General features: G+C 34.4%; 1 protein-coding gene across 1 annotated transcript in view; it reads right to left on the bottom strand.

Moving 5' to 3' along the window:
• The window catches only part of MARCHF5 (membrane associated ring-CH-type finger 5), a 47,556-nt gene that overhangs the window by 15,686 nt on the left and 13,934 nt on the right, over positions 1–17,936 (bottom strand). Inside the window, exon 2 of the mRNA XM_019639036.1 lies at positions 14,582–14,784. Within this exon, the coding sequence (XP_019494581.1) occupies positions 14,582–14,784 (203 nt within the window). The remainder of the gene's footprint in view (positions 1–14,581; positions 14,785–17,936) is intronic.

The following is a 17,936-nucleotide window of genomic DNA, read 5'->3' as shown; positions in this document are numbered from 1 at the left end:
AAATTTGGGAAAAGTATATTTAATTTAAATCTACAGCATTTTCACTTGCTTTACCTCACTCACAAAGAAACATAAATTAAAACTATATCTTTTCTTACCTAACAGGTTGACTAAAATTTTAGTTTGTCAACACATTCTATTGGCAAAGTTGTGAGCAAACAGGCACACTCATTTATTGCAGGTGGACATACAAATGGTATAGTATCTATGAAGAGGAATTTGGCAATATCTAGCAGAAGTACATGTGCAATTCACCCTTTGACTTCAAAATTCCTTCTTAGTTCATCTTTACATGAATATTCTAAGCTAATAAATGCAGAAAGAATGAAAAATTACGAAGTAATTCTTCTGTACCACTTAATAAAATAATAGATCTAGAGGCAATAAATGAAAATTATCACTCTCTGCTAAAACCAGTAGGTGGAAGCTGATAGAGAACTTTATTGGATGTTTCAAGCTGATAACACCTGCACCCAATGGTCAGTCTTATCATAACGACAACTACACATTTTTCCCAAACTTTATTGAGATATTGACATACAACATACATAAGTTTAAGCTATACCATGTGATGATTTGATATACACATATATGGAGAAATGAATGAGGTTAACTCAATCCTCTTAGTTACCATTTTTGTGGTGTTAACACTTAAGATCTACTCTCTTAACTTTCATGTACATAATATTGTTAATTATAGTCACAATACTGTACATTAAATCCCCAGAACTTATTCATGTTTTAGATGGAAGTTTGTACCCTTTGACTAATGTCTCCCAATATCCCCCAGCCCCTGGCAATCACCAATCTACTATTTCTGAGTTTGGCTACTCTACATATAATTGAAAACATATGTCTTTGTGACTTATTTCACCTTAGCATAATGCCCTTAAGATCCACACATGTTGCAAAAGTAAAGATTTCCTTATTTTTAAAAATATTTAATATTTTTCCTGTGTGGGTATATATATCACATTTTCTTTATGCATTCATCCATTGATGGACACAGGTTGTTTCCATGTCTTTGCTACTGTGAATGTTATTCAGTAAACATGAGGGTGCAGGTGTCTCTTAGAGATACTGATTTCATTTCTGAGTGGGAGGGATATCTGCCCAGAAGTGGAATTGCTGGATCATGTGATAGTTCTATTTTTAATTTTTTGAGGAATCTCTACACCGTTTTTTATAGTGGCTATACCAATTTATATTCCCATCAACATTGCACGAGTTCCCTTTTCTCCACAGCCTTGTCAACACTTGTGTCTACTGTCTTTTTAATACCAGCCATTCCAAAGGTATAGGGTGATATCTCATTGGGGCTTTGATTTGCATTTTGCTGGTGATTAGTAATGTTGAACATCTTTTCTGCATTGGTTGGCCATTTGTACGTCTTCTTTAAAAAACCATCTATTCAAGTCACCTGCCCATTTTTTTATTAGATTTTTTTTTTTTGCTATTGAGTTATATGAGTTCCTTTGATGGTTTGCAAATATTTTCTCCAGTTCCATAAACTGCTTTTTCATTTTGCTGATTATTTTCTGCTGTGCAGAAGCTTTTCAGTTTGATGTAGTCTCAGTTTATTTTTGCTTTTGGTGTATACTCAAAAAATTATCAACAAGACCAATGTCAAAGAACTTTTCCTATTTTTTTTCTAGAAGTTTTAGTTTCAGGTTTTGCATTTAAGTCTTTAACCCATTTCAAGTTAATTTTTGTGAGTGGTATAAGACAGGGTCCAAGTTCATTTTTTTGCATGTGAATAACCAGTTTTCCCAACATTATTTATTGAAGAGGCTATACTTTTCTCACTGAGTGTTCTTGGCTTCCTTGTCAAATGTTAGTTGAACATATATGTGCAGGTTTATTTTTGGGCTCTTGAGGCTACTTCATTGGCCTATGTGTCTGTTCTTATGACAGTACCATACTGTTTTGATTACTATATCTTCGTAATATACTTTTATAGCTTGAAATCAGAAAGTGTGATGCCTCCAGCTTTGTCCAAGATTGCTTGGGCTACTAGGGGTCTTTTGTGGTTCCATATAAATTTCAGAATTATTTTTCTACTTCTGTGAAAAATGCCATTGGAATTCTCATCGAGGTTGCATTGAATCTATACATAGCTTTGGGTAGAATGAACATTTTAATAGTATTAACTCTTCCAATCTATGAACATGGGATATCTTTCCATTTGTGTCTTCAATTTCTTACATCAATGTTTTGTAATTTTTAGTTTTATCCCTAAGCATTTTATTATCTTTGATATTATAAAGAGGATGATTTTATTTTTCAGAGTTTGTTGTTAGTGTATAGAAACACAACTGATTTCTGTATGTTGATATTGCATTCTGCAACTTTACTGAATTTGTTTATTAGCTCTAACAGTTTTTGGTGTAGTCTTTAGGATTTTCTATATAAGCTCATATCATCTGCAAACAAAGACAATTTTTCTTCTTTCTTTCTGATTTGGATGCCTTATATATTTTTTTCTTGCCTAATTGCTCTGGTTAAGGCTTTCATTACTATGTTGAATAGGAGTGCAGAGAATGGATGCCCCTAAGTCTTGTTCTTGATCTTTGCAGGAAAGTTTTCAACCTTTCACCATTGACTATGATGTTAACCGTGGGTCTGTCATATATGTTGAGGTGTTCCTCCTATATCCAATTTGTAGAGTTGTTTTTTCTGCATTTACTGAGATGATCATATATTTTCCATTCTATTAATGTGGTATATCACATTAATTGATTTGCAGGTATTAAACCATCCTTGCACCCCAGGGATAAATCCCAACTGATTATGATCCCTTTAATGTATTGCTGAATTTGGGTTGCTAGTATTGTGTTGAGAACTTCTGCATCTATGTTCATCATGGATACTGGCTTGTAGTTTTCTTGTATCCTTATCTAGCTTTGGTATAATGCTGGCTTTGTAAAATGAGTTTGGCAGTATTCTCTCCTCTTTAATATTTTAGAAGTTTGAGAAGGATTGGCGTTTATTCTTCCTGAACAGTTTAGTAGAATTCATCAGTGAAACCATCTAGTCTTGGGTTTTACTTTGTTGAGAGGTTTATGATCTCCTTACTTGATACTGTATGTTCAAATTTTCTAATATTTCTTCATGATTAAGTCTTGGTAGGTGGTATGTTTCCAGAAATTTATCCTTTAACTTTAAGTTATCCAATTTGTTGGTGTACAGTTGTTCACAGATGTCTCTTATGATCTTTGTAATTTTTTTTTTTTTTAGCTGAGCCTGTCACCTGTTTTTTTATCCTGTCACCTGTTGGCAGCTCAGCTCTGGCCGGGAGTCGAACCGCTGTTGCTCAGAGCTTGCACTCTTGAGCGAGCTCTTAACCAACTGAGCCACTCGGCTGGCTCTGATCCTTTGTGTTTTTGAGGTGTCAGTTGTAATGTCTCCTCTTTGAATGACAAGTACACATCATATGACTCATGTTGTGATGTAATAAGAAGTACACAGAATCATCTAAGAAATATTCTTGCAAAAAAATCATCATGAGATTAATTGATGATTAATCTCATCAATGAGATCTAATCACCAGTTTATAAGATATGTAGGGGATACAGCAACATGTTACCTAAGTATTCTTGTGGTGTGAGTAATAATAAAATCCAGAAAGTGGGAAATCCTATGATGACAAATGATCTTCAAGGAAAAAATTGCAAGGGGAAAAACTAAAATACTGACTTTTACTAGTCATATTAGGTCTTGGGTCCATATAAAGCTGACCCTGAGACCCTCAAAAGGGTTAAATAAATGCTAGGGTAAGCTAGAAAAAAAAATCTAGATGACAGCAAAGTGAGGCAACAACAAAAAAACCTGTGTTATCGTCAAGAAGAAAAGAATAATGAAGAGAATAGTTTCCTTTAAGAATGTTTAACCACAGTCAACTGGCATGTTGATTTCAGTTTAGAAATCTGTGCTATGGGAGAAATTCCAAGGCCAGAGATTAAAGTGATTTCAGATTGGTGGGATCCCTTGGCATCTACCAACAGCAAATGCAGGTCCTTTCTGGAGTTCCTTCACCTTCTAAATTCACAGCCTATAAATATGAACACAATTCCCACACTCAAGGGAAATAAAGCATCATGAGCAAGAGCCAGAAAACAAAAGATTTAGGCTACCAAAGACTTTAGATAATGAAATTACCAGTCTGATTACAAAAACTATGTAATAAAATATAAAATAATTTATAAATGAACAAGAAACAAGAGACTAAAAAATGATGAAATACATTTAAGAAACAACTATAAGTTATAGGGGGAAAAAAACCCAAAAACCAAAAACAACAACCCTAAAACTGCAGATTGACATTGCTCAAAAGAATCTGAGAACTGGGTTAACAGGTAAGAAGAAATCATAATGCTGCAGCAAAAAGAGACCAAAAGATGAAAAACATAAAAGTGAAGAGACATGAAAGATAAAATGAAAACATGTAACAACTCTTATCAGAGTTATAGAAGATGAGAATGGAGAGAATGAGGGAGAAGCAAAATTTGCAGAGATAAAAGCTAAGAGTTTTCAAGGATAGACACTTAAATAAAGAAATAAAGTATAAAACTTAAAAGCTAGCAGAGGAAAATACAGTATCAGAGGGAGAAACACTGCAATCCAAAAGATGGCCAAGAAAAAGGGGGGGGGGGGGGGGAGGAGGAAAAAGTAGGACAAACAGAATGCACAAAATTTGATAGTAAAAACTGAACTAGATCAGTATCACAACAAATGTAAAAAAAACCTCAGAAGACTGAAAAATAAAAGGATGAGAAAAGTTGAACAGGGTAAATGCAACAATAACATTAAAAAAAAAACTGGTATAAGGGGGGCAAAAGAGGAACTTTACAATGGAGAAACCTGACAAGCACCACTGTAGTCAGGTGATCAAAGTCAGTGTCACCAGGGGTAAATGCTGATAGTATGTGCTTTTGATGTAATATGATGAAAATGGTACTTCATTCCCCTCTCTGGTCTTGCTCCCCCAAACTCCTGACCCCAAGAGATAATGGGGAAAACATCAGACAAATCCCAATTGAGAGACAGTCTATAAAACATCTGACCAGTACTATTCAAAACTATTAAGGTCACCAAAAACAAGGAAAGTCTGAGAAACTGTTGTAGCTAAGAGGAGCTAAGGAGACATAACTAAATGCATTCTGGGTAGGGTTCTGGAACAGAATAAAAACATTAGGTAAACATTTTTTAAAAATCTGAATAATGTATGGACTTTAGTTAATAATAATGTATCAATATTCATTTATTGATTATAACAAATGTATCATACTAGTGTAAGATGTCGACAATAGAGGAAACTGGATGTGAATATATGGGAACGCTCTGTACTATCTTTGCAATTTTTCTGTAAATCAAAAATTGTCCTAAAGAGTTGATTTAAAAAGAAGCTGGTGTAGCTTTATTATTATATCTATTCTATATTATCATGTCTATATTATACACAAGTTTAAGACAAAAAGGCATCATTGATAAAATAGTCATTACTTAATAATAAAAAAATGAACTCACCAAAATATTTTATTTCTCAAATTGAGGGACAGGTAAATGGGTGATAGTTTATTAGTCTTTATTCCTCATATGTAGTTATAATATGTTCTCTTTCAAACAATGAAATATTTCATAATAAAAGAAAAAACCCAAGTGAACATTCTGCTGAGCTTTAATCAGCAGAATATAAGGCAGCAGATATAACCAATTCTGTACACTGATAGCAGCATATTGGCAAAGGCAGCGGGAAAGCAGGCACTCTATTACACTGCTAGGAAGGCTGAGGAGGTATAATCAACAAGAGCCAATTTGATGATACCTATTAATGCTATAAATGCATATACCCTTTGACCCACTAATTCCACTCTAGTCATTTACCTTACAGACATATTTTTGCAAAGGTGCGTACAATTATTTTACACAGTTTATGACAGTTTGTACCAGTAAAAGATTAGGAACAGCCTAAATGGCTCTCAAAAGGAAAGTGGTTACACAAATAACCATACATCTATGTAACAGAATACTATATAACTATAAAGAAAAAAAAGCTCTTTATGTGCTAATGTAATGGTATCTACCATATATTGCTAAGAAAAAAAAGGAAGTATACAACAGGATGTATAATATACTGGTCTAGAATTTATTGACATATAACCTAATTGTGTTCAATATTCTATCTTCTTATCCAAATTTATTCCTCATCTTTTTCCAACCTGCTTTGTGCATTAGGAGGCTGATCAAATAAATAGCATCTTCCAGGCAACCTTGCTCTCTAGTTTCTAATGTATTCAAATGAATGGAATGGCCAGAAAACCAGAGGGTGGTAAAAGTGTTAAAGGAATTATTTCCCTGGCTCTCCCATTGCAGGAAGTTTGCCATTTCTCTCTCTAAAATCACAGGTCTTATTAAACAGCCTCTCACTGTCTGCTACAGCTCTTGTCAAGTTCTATCAACGCTCTCTTCCCTTTCAGGCCTAGGAGTAGAAATGGCTTCCCCATACCTGCCGATCCTTAGGTATTTCCCTGTCCCTTGTTTGTTCCTTTAACTCCACCCTCATGTTTGTAGATCGTGTGTGTAATACCAGACACTTGTAACAATGGTTGCCTTCAAGTAAGAAAACTTACTTGGCATCATGGCTAGCAGACATTGTAAAAAGACTTTTCGTTGAATACTTGATTCACTATCTTTGTATTTTGGTCCATGTGAATGTATTATATGGAGGGAGAATATATAAACTTAAATATTTAAAAGAGTTAAAGAAAATACTGCCTATGAAATATTGTAGATGCTGCATCTTTTCTTTCATGCATTTGTTATTCCTTTGCATTTCCAGCAGGGCAAATATCAAGACAAAAAAAGAATAGACCATTTGTTAGTACAAGCAGCTATCCATCATTCTACTTCTTAGCCATGTTGCTCCTTTGATTCCAATAGCATCAAATTACAGAAAATCTTTATCTACTTGTCATACATGTAATTTATTAATAGTATCTGAAATATATTCAAATTAATATTATCTCTATTCACTTTTATGGTACATAAAACTACTTCTTATCCATATGTGGCCTTGTAGCTGACTCACTGAGTGACAGTAACAAGAAATTCAGCAATTTAAAATACTAGCTCTTTCATTTACTTCCTATAAGCCCATGGGCTTCCATTAAATACATTTGCTGAGTCTGTTTCCTTATCTGTAAAATAAGGACAATATCTACTATGCTTTTGAGAGGCTTAAATAAAATGATAAAAGCAAAGTGACCAACATAATGTCTGGCAAATGCTAACGGCCTGTTAGCAAATAATAGCTATTGACATCACTGTTAATATTACTAACAATATTGTAAAATAAAATAAATTGTAACAACTATTATTTGCTAGATTATCTAGGAAAGGTTTCTCCTAGGAATCATCCCTCATCATCCCTAGTGAATATCTTTCCTTTCTAAGCTTTACACTCTACCACTCCACTTAACAATTAACAACCACTTTTTAAAGGCGATTGTTAGTTATCTTCAACTCTATACAGAAGTATAAATTAATGCTTAGTTGAGAACAACAATAAGGAAATAAGAACAGAACTGTAATAAAAATTTAAGTTGAAAGTAGTCTAAGAATTTACTACTAACTTACTAAGACATAAGAGAGCAGGAGTGCCTATACTAATCAGTTAAAATCAACTTTAAGACAAAAATTGTTATTAGAAATAAAAAAGGACATTTTATAATGATAAAAGGGACAATCCATCAGGAAAACAGGGTAGTTAGGAACATATATGCATCTAACAACAAAGCCCAATAAATGAAGCAAAAATGAAAAGAATTGGGGAAATAGATAATGCAACAATAGTTGGATACTTCAATATCCCACTTTAAATGAAGGATAGGTAAAAATGTCCATCAATAAGGAAACAAGAAGACTTGAAAATAGTATGACCCAACTAGATATTTATAGAACACTTCGCCCAACAACAGCAGAATACATATTGTTCTCAGGTGCACATGGAACATTCTCCAGGATAAACCGTAAGACCATAAAACAAGCCTCACTACATTTAAAAGGACAAAAGTCCAAGTATGTTCTGTGATCACAATGGAATGAAATTAGAAATCAATAACAGAAGGACATTTGGGAAATTTACACAGCACACTCCTAAATTATAACAGGTCAAAGAAGAAATCTAAGCAGTCTGTAAAAATTTATAGCTGTAAATGACATTAAAAATAAGAAAGATTGGGCTGGCCAAGTAAGTGGCTCAGTTGGTTAAGAGTTTGCTCAAGAGTGCGAGCTCTGAGCAACAGGGTCGCCAGTTCGATTCCCAGCCCGGGCTGAGCTGCCAACAGATGGCAGGAGGCTCAGCAAACAAACAAACAAACAAACAAACAAACAAACAAACAAATAAATAAATGAAAGATTGACAGAATGAAAAGACAAGCTGTAGACTGGGAGAAAACATCTGCAAAAGGCACACCTGATAAGACTGTTATCCAAAATATACAAAGAACACTTAAAACTCAACAAGAAAATAATCTGATTTAAAAAATGATCAAAAGACTTAAAAGACATCTCATTAAAGAAAATAGAAGGCTGCAAATAAGTATATGAAATGATGCTCAACATCATACAAGTATTCATTAGAGAACTGCAAATTTAAACAATGAGATATCGCAAAACATCTATCAGAATGGCTAAAATCCAAAACACTGACAAGAATATAAAGCAACAGGAACTCTCTGCTGGTAGGAATGCAGTCACTTTGCAAGACAGCTTAGCAGGTTCTTACAAAACTAGACATACTCTTCTTACCATATGATCCATCAATCATGCTCCTTAGCATTTATCTCAATAAGTTGAAAACTTATGTCCACACAAAAACCTGCACACAGATGTTTACTGCAGCTTTATTCCAAGTGCCAAAACTTGGAAGCAACCAAGTTGTCCTTCAGTAGGTGAATGAATAAACAAATTGTGGTACATCCAGACAATGGAATATTTTTCAATGCTAAAAAGAAATGAACTATCAAGGCATGGAGAAACTTTAAATATATATTACTAAGTGAAAAAAGGCTAACCTGAAAAGGCTATATACTATATGATTCTAACTATATGACATTCTGGAAAAAGGCAAAAATATGGAGGCAGTAAAAACATCACTGGTTGCCATGGGGTAGGATTTTTAGTGCAGTGAAAATACTGTGTAATATACTATAATGATGGATACATGTCATTACACATTTGTCCAAACCCTTGGAATGTACAACACCAAGAGTGAAACCTAATGGAAACTATGCGCTTTGGGTGATAATGATGTGTCAGTACAAGTTCATCAATTGTAACAAATGTATCACTGGTGAAAGAGGTTGATAATGGGGGAGGCTATGCAGGTGAGGAGGCAGAGAGTATATGGGAAATCTCTGTACCTTCCTCTCAATTTGCTGTGAACCTAAAACTGCTCTGAAAAAACAAAATCTATTAAAAAACATAACAAAACGTCAAACTAATAACCTAAACTTCCACCTTAAAACACTAGAGAAAGAAAAACAAACAAAACCCACACCAAGCTGAAGGAAGGAAATAATAAAAACTAGAGTGGAAATAAATGAAACAGGAAATGATAAAATTGAGAAAAATCAATGAAACCAAAAGTTGGGTCTTTGAAAAGATCAATAAAATTGACAAACCTTTAGCTAGACTGAGCAAGAAAAAAAGAGGAGATTCAAATTACTAAAATCATGAATCAAAGAGCGAACATTAATACCACCCTTACAGAAATAAAAAGGTTTATTAAGGAATACTATGAACAATTATATATGCCAACAAATTAGATAATCTAATGAAATGGACAAATTCCTAGAAAGACAAAAACTACCAAAACTGAAGAAAAGATGGATAATCTGAATAGACCTATAACAAGTAAAAAGATTAAACTAGTAATCAAAAAACTTCCTATAAAGAGAAGCCCAGAACCAGACAGCTTCACTGTCACCAAACGTTTATAGAATTAAAACCAATTTCACAAACTCTTCCCAAAAACTATAGGAGGGATCACTTCCCAACTGGTTCTATGAGTATTAAATAGTATTACTCCAATACCAAAACCAGTAAAAGATATCACAAGAAAACTACACACAGAAAAATCTTCAACAAACTAGCAAACCAAATCCAGCAACATCTAAAATGGGTTACATACCAAGACCAGGTTGGGATTTATCTCAGGAATTGAAAGTTGGTTTAACATATGAAAACCAATTGATGGAATATACCTTATTCATAGAATAAAGGACATGATCATCTCAACAGATGCAGAAAAAGCACTTGACAAAATCCAACCCCCTTTCATGGTAATAACACTCAAAGACAAAGGAACATCCCCAACCTGATAAACATCTATTTTAAAACCCAGAGATAACATATCTAATGGTGAAAGACTGTTTTTCCCTTAAGATCAAAAAAGAAGACAAGGATGTCTGTTCTTAACACTTCCATTTAACACTGTACTGTAGATTGTACAGGGCAATAAAAGCATCTAGGTTGGAAAAGAAGTAAAACTATCTTTGTTTACAAATGACATGATGGTATAGATAGAAAATCCTAAGCATCCACTAAAAAACTATCAGAACTATTAAACGAGTTCAGCATGGTTGCAGGATACGAGATCAAAACACAAAGATCAATTGTATTCTACACACTCACAATTCACAATCTGAAAATGCAATTAAAAAACAATTCCATTTAAAATAGCATTGAAAAAAATAAAATATTTAGGAATAAATTTAATGAAAGAAGATTACAAAAAGAAAGGAAAGAAAGGAATCTAATGTGAATCAGTCCCTGCTCCCCTTGGGAATCAAGAACTCTGCCCTAAGATCTCTCTTCTGAAGTCTTCTGTTTAGCTAAAAAAAAAAAGTTACTACCTGGTCATAAACATCATGGAAATGCTTTATGTTTAATGGAAGACACTTTTTCCAGCTGGTACTGCCTTCATGTTTTAAAGCAATGCTTCTTATATTTAATGTGCACATAAATTATCTGATGATCTCACAAAAATGCAGATTTTGAAAACTGGGGGTGAGTGGGGGAGGAGCTAAGGTTCTACATGCCAACAGCTCTTAGAGGATTCCAATGTTGCTGGTCTTCAGTAGTTTTTAAGTACGTAGCTGCATACATACAACTGGCCAAACTAGAAGAAAGCAAACCCTAACACAGGCGTCAAATAGTGAGAGGAATGAGTCTAATGAGTCCTCCAAGTTTTTCATCACTGAGCACAATATACTCCCTATCAACAATTAAGAACACACATTTGCCACCATCCCTCCATTCTGGCCACCACTAAGTACCAGAAAAGACGCAAAATTGGCCAGGTAGCCAGCCAAACTGAGGCAAAATCCACACAAAAACTATTTTTTAAAAAAATACCTGTTACACAGAGATCATTCCATAGAATTCTAACCATCACCTCTTTCTCTCTGTATTTCTTCTCATATTCCTTCTTCTAGCCAGTGTTTAAGTGTCGTTTGGGGACAAGTGAAGGTCCCTGTTAATCTATTAATTGTTCTAGAGACAAGCTGATTTAAAAAGGGATAAAAGTTTTGATCACAAACATTTCACAAACTTGAAAAATAAGATTATGACTTACAAGGAAATTCTTTTAGGTTCTTAATTGTTATGTCCCAAGGGCCACACATGTTCTACAAGGATAGTTAAGAGGGACTGTTGGTTTCAGCTAATAAACTTTCACATCATGTGAGTTGTTTACGTTGGTTAAATACAAATTTTGTTATTCTTACTATCTTAATGTGCTAAATTCTGAATCAATGCCTCAAAAATACTCATTGAAGAGTTAAAGTAAAACACACTTAACTCAGAATGCCACAAATGGTAAATAGTATGATCTAAGTAGAATGGGCTGTGACTAGGAAATTAGGAGGGATAACTTTGCACTGGGATACCTCCTTGTTCCCACTGTACTATTGGGTTGTCGGGAAAGTCATGATGCATTTTTGCATCGAAAAACATAGAAAAATACGTCATGACTTTCCCGACGACCCAATTTAATACATTATTAAACAGGAACTGAAACACTGTAAAACAGGCACAAGAAGCCACTGAAGCATTCATATAATTTCCAACCACTCTAGTAAACCAATCAAAGCCTGCATTATGAATTTCGTGATTGAAAGCAAAGATTAAAAACTGCAGTCAGGGGAACCTATTTCAACAAAAACAGGTATAACTATAGTCAGCTTCCAAATTAATGACAAATATGCTCACAGAGAAACAAAACAATCTACTGGCAAAATTCTATCATCCGATGACACTACTGGAGATTATATAACATGTGTGGTACACGGTGAGGAAGAACAATTACTATCATAGATGTACGCTCTTAAATATTTTGTTTTACGGCTGCATGAAACCACTAGTGTTCAGAGTATGCATCAACTCATGGCATATACATAATATGATATATAAATCAAGAAATACAGGCAACTTTAAATTCTGATTACCAATGAAAACATGCTGTAGAGATTTTCTTTTAACCAACACTTATTTTTAAACCTTGAGTTGAAAACGTATCCTGGGATAAGTATGGCCAACAGCGCCAGCCTCGTATGTAGCAAGAGTATGGCACCTGAAAGCCAATTCTCACATGGCTTCATTTACAAACAACAGCTGGCATCTGACAATAAGCCCTCTATTCTTGAGTTAGTGTTAAAAGCTGCATGGAAAATTGTGAATATAATTCAAACTGCAGCCCCGGAGCAGATCTTTAGTATGTTATGTCAAGAAAGAAGAAGCAAATACAAGACTCTGCTCCTCTATCTTGCCAGGAAGAAAGATGGTAACAAAAATTATTCAAATAAAGGATATCATTTTTTTTCATGACACTGATAAGGTCAATAAAAAATTTCTATGATTATCTGTGGCTTACTCAAGTGGCAGATCTCCATGACATACAGTATAATAAATAGCCTTAACCTATGATGTGAGGATGAAATAAATTCTTAAGGATAAAATATGAAGACCAAATCATGATACAAATGGCTTAAAAAGAGTTTGACTTTTCCAATATCAAGCCATTTTCTTTCCTTGTTGTAGAAAGAAACCAATGTCTTATTATTAGGTATACTTAAAAGTAGCATTCAATTACCCCATTAGAGCTAATAACATATTTCCTAGAAGTGAAACAACCACCAGGGCACATTTACCAACTGCTATCTTCCAAACTGAAACATTCAACTTCACCACTGAGTGCCATACATTGTCAACTCAGTGCCTTGTCACACATTACATGTAGTTTTCAGTGAGAATTCTTGCACTAATTTTATTTCCATACCTCTGAATACGAAAGTGGAATCTAACAGAATCATCCTATACTTCCTGCTATTCCCAACAACCTATAGTTGAAAACTGGGATTATTAGAACTAAAGAGTAGGGAAAGAAACAGTTAAAAATGAAAACTTAACTGACTTTAGTGAGGCAGGTATCAACGTGGCAAAAGATTGCAGCAGTAATCGTTTTTTCCTACTGTTTAAATTATTTTAAAATACTGCTTTCACATTATAATAAAATTTTTTGGATTTCTCCGTTGTGTTTATCTAAGACCAGTGGTGTACATAAAAACCCATCATACACAAATTCTAAATGTTTGAGAAACACAGTTTTCTCTACTGTGCTATTTTCCTTTCATAGGAAGCTATCATGTCTTCTTACAGAAATACAGGCAACCATGAAAATTTTATTTGCCCTTATTATTCTTCTCACATTATAAAATAACTTCATTATCTGCATTTATGTGCCTTGAACCCTACTCCCCATCGAAAGTCATTCTTCCCTTCTGACCTTCATATGAAGCCAAACTGATTTCACATACCCCTGATTACAGCCAAGGATGATATTAAAAATGTTTAACAACTGGCATGACATAAATTACAAAGAGAAAGACACCAGTTCATACTCACATGGCTGGAATGGAACATACTAACTAAACATTAGTCTTAGTTACAACTTCCTTTAAACAGTTTGTTATACTTTTTTTCAATGTTAGCTAGCTCCATTCTCAAAGACCACAGATTGTTCTTTGTCCGCCAATTCGCAGAAAAAGGAAAGCAGTTTTTATGAAAGACAACATAAATCGGATTCCAAAGATGAGTTTAATGCTGTCTCTTATTAAATCTTTAATTTCCCTACTTTTGTTCCTTAATAGAAGAATTAAGAATATTAGAAAGAACACACTACTCTTTTCTTTTTCCTACACTAACGGTCTCCAGAGAATGAGGCTCTTTAGTTAGCTTTTTATTATAGCTTTGCGATTTGATTTTATTCACATGGTTAGAGGTCCAAGTTCTTTATCCACTCAACCAAATGAAGACATTTAATGCACAAATGAATGGATCTGGGGATATATTAAGGATAATGTAAACTGTTAGCAAAATAGTTAGAGAGGAAGTAACAGAAAGGAAATAGAGAAATTCATAAAAAAGCAAAGATATGGGTCACTTTAAAATAAACTCAAGATCACAGAGTTATGTATAATGATATCACATGTATTTGTGTTGCTTTTAAGGATCTTCTTACCCAACTTTGGAAAAACTATTAAGTATTCAGCATTGCACTGGGGACATGCCACTCTGGCTGTACTGTTTCCTCTTTGCTTTTCATCCACCCAGCGCTGTAGACAAGCCTGGTGAACCCATTTTGTAGATCCTCTGCACCTGCATGGTCTCACCCATTCGGCTGTTCTATCATCTTCATCAGTGGCAAAACACACCCAGCAACTTCTGTAAATTAAAAGAGAAAATAATGACATTGCTTTAAGACTCCAGCCTCTTCTCTACTGTGGCTCTCACTTAAAGGGATGAGCCTACTATGGTATAGTATAGAACCTCTATTGTACATGAAAAGGCTGAGGAAACAAAACCACCAATACATTTCCAGTACAGCAGTTTCATCTTTTTCTGTTTTTCCATGTGTCTGCAGAATCTTGTGTTTTCTTAATTTTGTTTTTGTGTAATTTCCTCCATCTTTGTAGTAATTCTTCATCTTCTCTAATGAACGAAGAATGCAAGAAGGCAACCATCAAGCTGATTTGTTTTATAATACCTAATAATTCTCTGAGGCGTGGTAAGCAAAGAAATATGTAAAATTCAGTTTTCCCCATTTCAACACTAACCTTTTAACCTCTTGAACTAAAACAAGTAATTTCACATATGGTCTCATTTAATTTTCAACTGAGGGGAAAAAACCACCCATTTCTCTTTCTGGTAAAGTATAACTATAAAGAAAGATTATTACATTAAAATAAAAAGGGCCCAAAGGGAAAAAGAAATGGCATCAGGATAAATTGTTTTAGGATAGCGATATAATAAATTTGGGCCTACATGTTTCTACTACAGGTATGACTGGTTTTCCTTTGGGGGGGGGGAATTAAATTATATTTATTATACTTGAAATCTAGAAGTCTCAAGTCTGGAATGTTTATATTAAGAAAAAAATTCAAGGGCCAGCCGAGTGGTATGTTGGTTAGGAGTTGGCTTGGGATGCCAGCTCTGAGCAAAGAGATTGGAGAAAGTAAACTGTATGAAGGAGACAATTACTGGGCTTGCTTAAGTTAGAAATAATTGCTTCTGGTGACTATTTTTTAATATAAATAACAGTACAGAAAATGTTAAGTTCTAAAGAACTTATGAACTGACTTACTCTCTTACTTGGTAGAGTTTAATCTACTTAATATGGAAAGAGCATTAGTCTGTGAAATAGGGCCATGCACATGGGAAATTAACTTAAAGCATATAAAAATGGTCACATAAATGTTTTCAGGCAAATAGCCTGTAATACAGAATAATTAGTCTTCAGGGCTGGAAAAAAGGAAGGGAGAGAATATATATATAAATTCTTTCTTCACTTTAAAAAAAACTTCTGATAGACCGGCCAAGGACATTACCTAAGATCTTATAATCATGCTTTCCCTCTTTGCTTTTTCATACCTCCTCCTTCCTTAATGCAATCTATGTCAGCTATTTATTCCCCAATTCCCCAGTTCCTTTTAAAAGAAGGAGCAAAGAGGTGTTTGAAAATGATGTGTTTATAGTTTCTCCAGATCTTAGACTAGAGGGGAGAGTAGAGATGTGTGCTTTAATGGACAGCACAATTTCTACTCTTTCAGGAACAAACTTTCTATGAAAAACGACATGTCCCTCCAACATCAGCCATGTATGTGATTTAGGGAGTTAGTCCTCCCCCCATTCCCAACTCCAGGAAGAGTAATCCTTAGATTGGTTTAAGGAGTATCCCATCCCCCAGATTACAGTGATTGGAAGGTTGGGCCCATAAAGCTGGTTTTATCAGAGTGAACCTCAGAATTTCTGCTGGAAAGTTGGACTGGACTCGAAAGCAGGCAAGTGTGAGGCTAAACGAGGGTGTGAGGCTATTGCTTCCAGGAGAGCCACCACGTGGAGCCTAAAGAACCCAGAGGAAGCTGAAAGATGGAAACCGATGGCTTTGAGAGATGGATCAAGCTGTGCTTAATTAAAACTAAATATACTCTTACCCTTATATAAACCCAGATTTTTTTTTTTTTTAGCTTAAACAGTTTGAGACAGATTTCCCATCATGTGCAGTCCAAACAATTTTGATACAGAGTGTGAGAAAGTGGATATAAGAGAAGGCCCAGAACAATCATATAATTATAAACTCTAAACAGCGTTTATAAGTGCACACAGTATTTTTTGCCAACTGCTTTGTTTCCTATTGACAGGAACTTGAGCAAAAAAGACTTAAACCTAATTTCCACTACAAGTACTTTGAATCTTGCAAGTTTTTCTTTTCTCACTTTGGGCAAAATATGTTCTTGATTCCGCTATTGTATCAGCTCATTTCTTAGATAAAAACAGCCAAAATTAAAACCAAACATTTTGAAATTAAAAATTTTTATTGATAATGCCATAATATTTTCATTTCAGGATCAATACAACAATTCTTCTTTAAGTTATTACATATTTCCATATTATAATTTATGGGATGGCAATTAGAATACCCTTAAAAGGTGATGAGAATAATTGGCTATTTCCATTTCAAAGAACAAAGCCCAAAACCTTTCAAAGTCCACATCCTAGAAGAGGCTGTAATTTCTGACCAAACGCTAAGAATTTCTTTTCAACTCATTTCCCCGCTTAGTTATTTTCAATCCTCCAATTTCTCAGAAAGCAGTGCTCAGTGTGATGCACAACATCATCTGAGAACTTCCTAGAAATGTCAATTCTCAGGCCCCACTCTAGACCTACAGAATCAGAAACTCTGGAGGTGGGACCCGAAACTATGTTTAAAAATTTTATTTCTGATTTTTTAAATTTTAAAATGATTTTTTTATTGCGGTAAAATATATGTAATATAAATTTTACCATCTTAACCATTTTTAAGCGCACACATCAGTGGTATTAAACACATTCACACTGTTGTGCAACCATTACCATTACTCATCCCCATAACTCTTCATTTTGTAAAACTGAAACTCTATACCTATTAAAAAACATCTCCCCATTCTTCCCTTCCCCCAGCCCCTGACAACCACTATTATACTTTCTGTCCTTATGATTTTGACTACTCTTAAGTACCTCATATAAGCGGAACCATTCGGTACTTTTGTCTTTTTGTGACTGGCTTATTTCACTTAGCATCATATCCGAAAGGTTCATCAACTTTGTAGCATACTACAGAATATCCTTCTTTTTTAAGCCTGAATGAAATAGTGCATTGTATGTATATACTGCATTTTGCTTATCCATTCATCAGCTAATAAGACCCTTGGGTTGCTTCCATGTTTTAGCTATTGTGAATAATGCTGCTATGAACATGGCTGTATAACTATCTCTTTGAGACCTTGCAGTCAATTCTTTTGGGTATATAGCCATAAGTGGAATTGCTGGAGCATATG

The sequence above is a fragment of the Hipposideros armiger genome, unplaced genomic scaffold, assembly GCF_001890085.2.
Source record: "Hipposideros armiger isolate ML-2016 unplaced genomic scaffold, ASM189008v1 scaffold_42, whole genome shotgun sequence".
NCBI classification, from domain to species: Eukaryota; Metazoa; Chordata; class Mammalia; order Chiroptera; family Hipposideridae; genus Hipposideros; species Hipposideros armiger.
This window is presented reverse-complemented; position numbering and strand designations above follow the sequence as displayed.